Genomic DNA, 11,103 nt, shown 5'->3' with positions numbered 1-11,103 from the left:
GTGGAGGGTAGTGCTTGGCCTGTGGATGGAGGCGTGGCGCTTTTGCACTCGGCAGTGTGAGTTGTCATGTCTTAAGTGGCAGTAATGCTAATGGATACTTTTCTTCTTTGAGTTATATTATTATCCCCTTGAATGAAGCATAACTCAGTTTTGAATCATAACTGTGAGGAATGCCCACACCCATCGCAGCCCAATGTATGCAAATTCAAATCTCTCCCAAGACTCCCAGCTAGGAGAGAATACAACCGTCAATGTTGTGAAAGTAGTGCTGGGCTGAAATGTTTGCTTTCCTGTGCTCAACCACTTGAGCAGTCCAGAATGACACAGCTGACAAGGCAAAGCCAGGATTCCATCCCTTCACTATGGAGCCATTTGCCAGGGAGGCTGAGTTCTGGAGCAAACTAATGGTAAGTTGAATGAAGCATTTAACTATCAAGGGCATCCTGCTGGGCATTTTCCTTGTGGCTTTTTATAAAATAAAGATGAAAAGGAAATTTATAATCAAAGGATGGTAATCTGGCTCATTATTTTTAAAGTGAGACACACCTTATGTATACTAAATGACATTAATGATAAATGGCTTTGGATGAATTGTTTGGGCGAATTATTTTTTCCCCTGATTTTTATTGATGAAAAATACTGGAAAGGTTGTGGGTCTGTCCTTGTGACATGTCCTTGTGGAAGTAAGAAGGGTCAGCAATTGAAAAGAAAGGTAAAAACATGCTAGATTTTTTTTTAACACAAAAGAAGACCTTCTTGGCACTCTGTGTTGAATTATTTTTAAAGTTTTATTTACATCTCTGTCTCTTTCACTCTCTCTCTCTCTCTCCATATATATATGTTGCCTTTATGTTGCCCTTGTTGTTTTTATTGTTTTTGCTGTTGTTATTAAAATGTCATCATTGTTGGATAGGACAGAGAAAAATAGAGAGAGGAGGGGAAGACAGGGTAAGAAAAAGATAGACACCTGCAGACCTGCTTCACTACCTGTGAAGCAACTCCTTTGCAGGAGGGGAGCCAGGGGCTCAAACCGGGATCCTTACTCCAGTCCTTGCTTTTTGCACCATGTGCGCTTAACCCACTGTGCTACCAACCGACTTCCTACATCTCCCTCTTTTTAGACTTTACATAAACTTATGTATGTATGTGTGTATACATCTCTCTATATATTATAACCAGAAGCAAATGAATTTACATGCTGATGTAGTCAGGTCTTTCCTTTAATGTCACTGAAAACTTCTGAGTTTGTGTTGATGGACATGGTCAAATGCTGAGAGATTCTCCAGTCATTGTGGCTGTAGTTGATGATCTCACTGTATAGTTGAATTAACTACTGAATTTGAACAATTCATGTCTATCTTACAAGATCACACACCCCATACTCTAATTCAGCGCATTTTCAGTTAGTAGTTCACTGACCTATAGTACATATTTTTATTTTGTTATCTCCTTTCATATATGAACTTAAGTACTATCGGCACTAGCAGATTCTATTGCAAACATGAGAGGATTTTATTTTCGATGGTATGACAAATTCTCTTCAGTGCCACCAGTGTGAACTTCCTGTCTTTTCCTGGTGTTATGAAACGACCTTATTTCTTTATTTTTTAAAAATTTTTCCTTTATTGGGGGGGATTAATGGTTTACAGTAAATAGTAAAATACAGTCGTTTATAACATTTCTCCATTTTCCACATAACAATCTTTTTTTTGATATTTCTTTTTCTTTTTTTTCAATTTATTTTTTATTTAAGAAAGGATAAATTAACAAAACCATAGGGTAGGAGGGGTACAACTCCACACAATTCCCACCACCCAATCTCCATAACCCACCCCCTCCCCTGATAGCTTTCCACTCTCTATCCCTCTGGGAGCATGGACCCAGGGTCATTGAGGGTTGCAGAAGGTAGAAGGTCTGGCTTCTGTAATTGCTTCCCCGCTGAACATGGGCGTTGACTGGTCGGTCCATACTCCCAGTCTGCCTCTCTCTTTCCCTAGTAGGGTGTGTCTCTGGGGAAGCAGAGCTCCAGGACACATTGGTGGGGTCTTCAGTCCAGGGAAACCTGGCCACATCCTGATGGCATCTGGAACCTGGTGGCTGAAAAGAGAGTTAGCATTCAAAGCCAAACAAATTGTTGAGCAATCATGGACCCAAAGGTTGGAATAGTGGAGAGGAAGTATTAGGGGGGTACTCACTGCAAACTCTAGTGTACTTCTGTTTTCAGGTATATATTTTGCACTAGTTTACGGATACGTGTGAACATATGCTATCTCTCACAGAAACTGGTCTATATCTAGGTTTTGGGACTTTGTTAGAAAGTGAACCACCTGAGATGGAATTAGAGTATACTATGAAAGGAAAGGTCTCACCCGAGTAATGAAGCTGAAGGGTTGTCATTCCACACGTGAAGTCTCTGGACACAGTCTGAGGTGAAGCATGTTGAGGTGGTAATCGTTGCGTTGGTTAGGTTGTGATCGGCGGATGCAATATTATTTGGTTTGGATTGGGAGACGCATACGGGAAAGTGGGCCCTGTCCAAGGGTTCCAGGACTGGGGGAAGTAGGGGCTCTATAGTGGAGATGTGAGGTTCCTGCTGTCTTAGGGTTCAAAAAGACAATCGATAGTTAATGTTATCATCACATTATTTGGTAATTGGGCTAACTTTGAAAAGTCCTTTTGTTATGGTTTGCTGTACAGTATCCAGTATTTTGTATATAGCTGTGCTATTGGATGCTTCTAGTCTACTTGGTCTAGGCTTTTGAGAGAGTCCGCATATCAAATACACAGCCTATATATTAAAAAGATTCAGTCTGTTTTAAAAAACTTTGAAACATACAATTAATTTTCCCCCTCTCGTATTAATTAACTAGTGATTTATATGACTACACTCTACTAGGAGTGTACATAAACACCATTCCTACCACCAAGAGACTGTGTCCCATCCCACCCACCCACCTCCAACCCCCCACCGGCCCAGGAAGCTGCATGTCTACCCCTCACCACAAGGTTTTTACTTTGGTGCCCTACTTACAATTTGGTCAGGTCCTGCTTTTAGTTTCCCTTTCAGATCTTCTTAGTCAACTTCTGTTGATGAGTGGGATCATCCCATACTCATCTTTATCTTTCTGACTTAGCTCACTTAACATAATTCCTTCTAGCTCTGTCCAAGATGGGTCAGAGAAGGTGGGTTCATTGTTCTTGATAGCTGCATAGTATTCCATTGTGTATATATACCACAGCTTTCTCAGCCACTCATCTGTTTTTGGGCACCTGGGTTGCTTCCAGGTTTTAACTATTATGAATTGTGCTGCTATGAACATAGGAGTACACACCTCTTTTTGGTTGGCTGTTATAGAGTCCTTGGGGTATAACCCCAGGAGAGGAATTACTGGGTCATATGGAAGGTCCATGTCTAGCCTTGTGAGAGTTTTCCAGACTGCTCTCCATAGAGGCTGGACCAATTTACATTCCCATCAGCAGTGCAGAAGGGTTCCTCTGTCCCCACATCCTCTCCAGCATTTGTTGCTGCTGTCCTTTTTGATGTATGCCATTCTTATAGGAGTGAGGTGGTATCTCAATGTTGTCTTAATTTCCATTTCTCTGACAATCAGTGACCTAGAGCAGTTTTTCATATGTTTGTTAGCCTTTTGGATCTCCTCTGAGATGAATGTTTTGTTAATATCCTCTGCCCATTTTTGGATGGGGTCATTTGCTTTTTTGTTGCTGAGTTCTTTATATATTTTGGTGATTATTTTCTTGTCTGATGTATGGCATGTGAAGATCTTCTCCCATTCTGCTAGGGGTCTCTTTGTTTGTTTAATAGTTTCTTTGGATGTGCAGTAGCTTTTCAATTTGATGTAGTCCCATTGGTTTGTTTCTGCTTTAGTCTTTCTTGCAGTTGGGTTTATTTCATCAAAGATGTCCTTGAGGTGTAGGTAGGAAAGTGTTTTCTTTTAAATATTTATTTTATTTATTTATTCCATTTTGTTGCCCTTGTTGTTTTATTGTTGTAGTTATTATTGTTGTTGTCGTTGTTGGATAGGACAGAGAGAAATGGAGAGAGGCGGGGAAGACAGAGAGGAGGAGAGAAAGATAGACACCTGCAGACCTGCTTCACCGCCTGTGAAGCGACTCCCCTGCAGGTGGGGAGCCAGGGTTCGAACCGGGATCCTTATGCCTGTCCTTGTGCTTTGTGCCACCTGCGCTTAACCCACTGCACTACAGCCCGACTCCCAGGAAAGTGTTTTACCAATGTTTTCTTCTAAGTATTTGATTGTTTGTGGTCTAACATTCAGGTCTTTGATCCATTTGGAGTTGATTTTTGTTTCTGGTGAGATAAAGTGGTTCAATTTCATTCTTCTGCATGTTATAACCCAGTTTTTCCAGCACCATTTATTGAAGATTAATGCTTTGGGCTCCACATAACAATCTACCTACCCCCACCTGTCTTTTTTTTTTTTAGTATTTTTACTAGGGAAATAATAGTTTACAGCCAACAATAAAACAGTAACAAAAAACAAAATACAGTAGTTTGTACATGTATAACATTTCTCAGTTTTCCACATAACAATTGATCCCCTCTAGGTCCTGTGACATCATTTTGCAGAACCTGAAACCACCCCCACCCCAGAGTCCTTTACTTTCATGTGATATACCAAACCCAGTCCAAGTTTTGCTTTCTGTTTTCTTATTTTTCAACTTCTACTTTTTTATTTACTATTGGTGATTTAATAAAGATTGTGAGATAAGGGGTAAAATTCATGAAATTCCCACCACCAGCATGCCATATCCCATCCCCTCCATTGGAAAGTTCCCTATTCATTATCCTTCTGGGAGTATAAACCAAAGATCTCTAAGGGTATTGGCAGGTCAATCCACACCCCCAGTCTGCCTCTACTGTTCCATCCTTATTATCCTTATTTTAAAGAACATTCTTCACTCTAAAACAAATAAAGATGTTAGTTTACAGAGGAAATCACACCTGTCTTTTAAAGAATACTCTATGCCTTGTGTCTTATATTTAAGGCTGTATCCTAGCTGACAAGTTATATTATGTACTTTTGGGAGAAAGGTGGTAAACAAAATTATGCTATTTCTTTTTTTTTTTTATTCAGGTAGATAATCTTTTGACTCATTTCCCTTTGTTCCTCCAAGTCATTTTATCCATTTATTTCACAAGCATATTGATATATTGGTACAGGAGACTTAACCATTTTTCATCCTCTTGTAATATTTGGATTTTTAAATGCCTTTTTACTTGGAGGTTGTTTTAACAAACTATAGAAAATCAGAACGAGTTTTTTTGCTGCACACACTCCAAGCAGGGAGGAATGTCTATATTCTGATGGCTGGAGGTTGATGTAGGAGTGTGTTCTGGTTGGCTGCAAGGTCCTAAGACAACCCATGGGACTCAGAGAAAGGACAAAGAGCTCAGGAAACAGCCAAGGAAATGAGTTGTAGACACTAACCCTCTCCACTAAGAAACCTCCAGGTCTCTGTCAAGGAGGTTCCCAGGAAGGATACAGAATTCTCAGAGAAATGTCTTTCATGTACATTCAAACTAGCCTCTGTTTAAACCTTGTTCACCCAAACTCTCAGTTCAAAAAAAATCTCCCTTATTTTGGAAGCCCCGCCCCTCCTCAAGCCCTTACCTTTATCTCTACCACTACCTGTTATGACCCATTCCTTTGGCAAGACGGTGGCCACTGACCAAGGATCACTAGTCCTGTGGTGGGTTGGCCGTCCAGCAGGCTTTTCTTGGTTTTTGCAAGCAATTGAATAGAACAGCTGCCAACTCCAAGGACAGGCACAACCCAGGACAAGAGGGAAAGAGTCCATGATCACTATATAAGCTTATATGAAACAACAGCAACAGGATTAGGAGAGCCCAGCCTATCTGCCTGGAGTCTTTCTATCATAATTAGCACATCCAGCCTTTCAGATGGTCAGCAGGTTGCCTAGATTGTGAGACATGGTTATTCAATGATGGGACTGGTTGTCTCTGGCTTCTGAGCCAGGTGGAACTGAACTAGGAGGCTTTACCATCAGGAGCTGATAAAGTTTCATTTCACACACTATGTTGAACATTCTTATTTGATTTCCTCTGCTTGGGGATCAGAGTACTTCTCTATTACCAGATTCTGTGGCCTTAGTACTTGCCCCGTGGCCTTAGTACTCAAGTTCTTACACAACTGCTCTCTTGCAGATTGCTTCATTCTTTTTTTTTTTTTTCCCCTCCAGGGTTATCACTGGGGCTCAGTGCCTGCATTACAAATCCACTGCTCCTGGAGGCCATCTTTTTTTTTTTTCGTTATTGTTGTTGCTGCTGCTGTTGTTGGATAGGACAGAAAGAAATTGCGAGAGGAGGAGAAGACAGATAGGAAGAGAGAAAGATAGACACCCTCTGATCTGCTTCACCACTTGTGAAGTGACCTCTTCCCTGTAGGTAGGGAGCCTGGGGCTCGAAGTGGGGGTCTTTGTATGGGTCCTTCCGCTTTGCACTATATGCACTTAACCCGGTACTCTTCCATCTGGTTCCTTGCTGCATTTCTTAAGAAGTCATACCAGTAAAATATCCCCCTCTCTCACCATGAAAAAAACAACAAAAAAAGAAGTAATATCTGTCCTGAACATAAGTAGATACAGCTTCCCTCAGAGTCATGCCCAGAAGTTCAAGTTCAGGAGCTTGGCTTTCAATATAATTTTAGATAATAATGTACACTGGTTAATGATAAATCAGGTCCCTGCCCTGCACACAACTTAGCATAACAGTTCTACTGCCCAGCTGCAAGAAGGATGGACTACAGAGAAGATGCAGTCAGTAGTGGGAACAATTTGGGAGAAATGGACACTGTTAATGGCCATATCATCACTGTGCTACCATCACCATCAGGGGAGTCAAGTCATCTTTCCTTTCTTATGCCTCAAGTCCTTATTTGTCCCCCATCCCCATTTTCCAAATGTACCCACATGAACAAAGCATCAGGAACATCAGTGCCAATTGAAACTAGTCTCTGTACAAACTTCTGCTTCCACAGAGATCACAGAGGAAGAAGGTGTGCTCTTGATTCATGGAGGGCAAAATAAAATTGTGAGACAAGACATACAGACACGAAACAGTTAGTTAGAGGGCAAATTGATCCATCGTGGAGTGGCAGCAGGCAGGCGTTAAATGAAGCAGAATCATTCTGAAGTCAGGGAAAGCAAAGAAACCTTCATGAATGAAATAGAGAAAAAGGAATAGGGTTTGAAAAGAAAGGGTGTGGGCATCCAGGTGAGTGGGGTGATATTTAGTTAGTGTTGGAAGGCAAAAAGATTCCTGGTCTCAGACAATACTGGATGATTGAACAGAAATGTGCACTCAGGACTCAGGAGAGATGTGATAGCTGATTCCAGAGACCTTTGAAGCCCAACTAAAGCAATTTAAACTTACCAGACAATGGGAGAGGACAGGAAGACAGAGATGGGGAGAGAAAGAGACACCTGCTGACCTGTCTCACCACTTGTGAAGTGACCCCCTAGAGATGCCAGGGGCTCGAACCAGGATCCTTACGCCCATCTTTGTGCTTTGCACCATGTGCACTTAACCCAATGTGCTACCACCTGACCCCCGATAGTATTCTTAAATGCTGAACTGGATGTAATTTTACTTTATTTTATCCTTCTTGCTGCTTTATAGCCTGAGAAGAGGTAAGGTGGGTACAATGCCGGAACCACATATGCTGGAATGATGCTTTCTGGTCTTCTTTCTCATAAATAAATGAATGAATTTTTTTAAAGTATTCTACTTGTTGTTTATAGTTTATAGAAACATGCTTCATGTTTGTTTCCTATTTAATAAATAGTTTTGTTTCCTCTTTTTTAAAATGTGGTTGGAAAACAAACTAATTGTGTTTTGTTAAAGTTTATTTGTGATTAATAGTGAGTTCCAAGATTGTAAGATTATACTGTATAATACTATACCATACCCACCACCAAAGTTGTGGCCCCAGCCTCCCACCTCCCTTGCTCATAGTAAAATGTGTGCTTAAGCAAGTGTGCTGCTGCCTGGTCCCTTCCCAGATAATCACCATAGTTCTCACGTAGTCTTAGAAATAGTTGGCTTGCTTATTGTTTTTTTCCTTCAGGTTCATGTGTATCCATGCTCTAAATTCCATGTATAAGTGAAGCCATCTCTTAGTGTTTTTTTGTTTTTTTTTTTTAATCTCCACACTTATTTTGCTAAGTTCCACCAGGTAATTGTGTTTTGTATTGACAACAGCTGCCCCAAAGGGCTAGGTGATAATGCACCTGGTTGAGCACACATATTACAAAGCACAAGGACCAGGGTACAAACTCACAGTCCCCACCTCCTCCGGGAAAGCTTCACAAGCAGTGAAGCAGTGCTGCACGTCTCCTGCAGACCTGCTTCACTGCTTGTGAAGTGTCCTCTCCCCTCATCCCACTACTGGTGGGGAACAGGAGCTTAAAACTAGATCCTTGCCTGAGTGCCCAGCCCTCCTCTCTTTCCTCTCTATCTCCCCTTTCCTTGTTGATTTCTCCCTATCTATATCTAATAAATAAATATCTTTTTAAAGAGAAGTCTTCAAAAGAAAATGATCCAATGTTTAAATGAAACTGATTTTTTAAAAAAAGTATAAGGGGTAAGGTGGTAGCACAGTGGGTTAAGCGCACATGGTGTGGAGCGCAAGGACTGGCTTAAGGGTCCCAGTTCGAGCCTCCGGTTCCCCGCCTGAAGGGGGTCGCTTCACAGAGGTGAAGCAGGTCTGCAGGGTCTGTCTTTCTTTCCCCTACTCTGTCTCCCCTTCCACTCTCTATTTTTCTCTGTCCTATTCAACAACAATAAACAATTACAACAACAATAAATAACAAGGACAGCAATTACAACAACAATAAACAACAAGGACAACAAAAGGGGAAAAATGGTCTCCAGAAGCGGTGGATTCATAGTGCAGGCACCGAGCCCTAGCAATAACCATAGAGACCAAAAAAAAAAGCATAAGTGTATGTCTATTCTTGTCCACTTTCCTCTCCTATACTCAATTAGTTCCATTAGACCTCTGGCCTGCCCTGTTGGTTCTGCTAGAGTCTCTGCCGTAAATATGTTAAAGTGACATTGGCACTTGGTGAGAAGCTCCTGCCGGCACAGTCTCCCGTGGACTCAGCGGGCTGTGATATCTGAGTCTCAGGGTGAGCGAGAGGGAGCCACCACCAGACTGCTTATTATTATTGATGTGGCTTCCCCAGCATCGTTCCTGTCCTGGGCGATTCTGGATGTGATTCAGGAAACACCTGCTGAAATCCTGGCAATAAAGCCATATGCATGCCAAGGCCGGGTGATTGGTGTCCCTCTTCCACAACGTGAAGGTCAACCTCTTGACTGTCCTTCGGTAGTTTTATTCTTAATGAGAGTCAGAGTTCTTTATGGAGTGAATTTTAAATGCAAAGCTTTTCACACAGGCTGACTTTTCTATTGTTTGCAGAATAGCCCCCCCCATAATGAGAGGAGGGTAGAGATTTTACACAGCATTTATAATTAGGGAATACTTATGAGGGATGTCTGAAATTTAGAAATGCTAGACTTGTTGGATGTTTTCTTTCAGTACTTCACCCTTCTCTTCCTCAATGGAATGACACCACTGTGATAGTCTCATTTTCTTTCTTTCGTGGAGGATTTCTCCCTCCTGAAGCCCTTGGAACCTTTGGCTGATGTAACAGAAGCACTTCTTCTGGTGAGAAAGTCTCACTCCTACTATTTTTACTGGTGATTTAATAGTGGTTTACAAAATTATGAGATGAAAAGGGGATAATTCTACACCATTCCGACCATCAGAATTCTGTACCCCCCTCCCCTTCAACAGAAACTGCCATCGTTCTCCCTAGGTCATAAATAGGGGTGGATACACACATTTCTCTCTCCCTCTCTCTCTCTCTCTCTCCCTCCCTCCTGTCTGCTTCTCTCTGCTTCTCTCCCTCTTCCTCTCCCTCATGTCTCTCAATATATACATATACATATACATATACATATACATATACATATACATATACATATACATATACATATACATATACATATACATATACATATACATATACATATACATATACATATACATATACATATACATATACATATATATATAATTTGCCCATTTTTATTCACTTCTACAACCCTCTTTCCTCTTCTCTTTCAGATAAGTAAAACAGTGCCTGACTTCCTCTAGTGTTTTCCTGATTCTTTTCCCTTTCAGTGATTCACTCCTGCTATTTATGCTGCTGCTATCAATACAGATTCTCTATTTTCACCCGTTATGTGACTATGTGAGTTGTGAACAAGAGACAAGAGCACTGTAGCAGTATTTGGTGCTGAGTCTGCCGTAGACTGTCACCATCCATAGGTATCTGATCTTAGACCACATGGGTATAATTGATACAGTGACTTAGTGATGACACAGTGATAATAATGAATGTGACTTGCACACATTTAGTACGTAAATATGTCAGAGCTTCAATATGCATTTCATGGGTGTTATATACTTTAATCTTCATCATGTCTCCAGATTCCTCTAAGATGACTAAGTGTGAATGTAGGTGTGCTTTTGTCACACACTTCAAGGAAGACAGAAGCAAACTGAAGTTCACTGCCAAATAGAGATAAGACCCACTGGAGAGAAAAAGGAGTGAAAACCCTTTTGAAAAATCAGATTGAGTGCACACACTACCCAGCACAAGGACCCAGGTTCAAGACCCCGCTTCCCACCTCCAGGGGCTTGCAGTGAAGCAGGTCTGCAGGTGTCTTTCTTCCTGTTTGCCTTTATCTTCCTCTCCCCTCTCAACTTCCCTCTATCTTATCAAATAAAATAGAAAAAAAAAGAAAAACAAAAAGGAAGAAATGGCCTCCAGGAGAGGTAGATTCATAGTGCTGGCATTAAGCCCTAGTGAAAACCCTGGTAGGAAAAGGAAAGAAAGAAAGAAAGAAAGAAAGAAAGAAAGAAAGAAAGAAAGAAAGAAAGAAAGAAAGAAAAGAAAGAAAAGAAAGAAGGAAGGGAGGAAAGAAGGAAGGAAGATGGAAGGAAGGAAGGAAGGAAGGAAGGGAGATTCTGA

At 41.2% G+C, this 11,103-nt stretch overlaps 1 protein-coding gene across 1 annotated transcript in view; it reads left to right on the top strand.

Annotated features, from left to right (window-relative positions):
* Positions 1-264: 264 nt before the first annotated feature.
* The window catches only part of SASH1 (SAM and SH3 domain containing 1), a 465,315-nt gene continuing 454,476 nt past the window's right edge, over positions 265-11,103 (top strand). The window contains exon 1 of the mRNA XM_060205372.1: positions 265-407. Coding sequence (XP_060061355.1) covers positions 363-407 — 45 coding nt within the window. The 5' untranslated portion in view covers positions 265-362. The remainder of the gene's footprint in view (positions 408-11,103) is intronic.

Source organism: Erinaceus europaeus, chromosome 13 (assembly GCF_950295315.1).
Source record: "Erinaceus europaeus chromosome 13, mEriEur2.1, whole genome shotgun sequence".
Taxonomy (NCBI): Eukaryota; Metazoa; Chordata; class Mammalia; order Eulipotyphla; family Erinaceidae; genus Erinaceus; species Erinaceus europaeus.
Note: the sequence above shows the minus strand (reverse complement) of the source record. Positions and strands in the feature narration are given on the sequence as shown.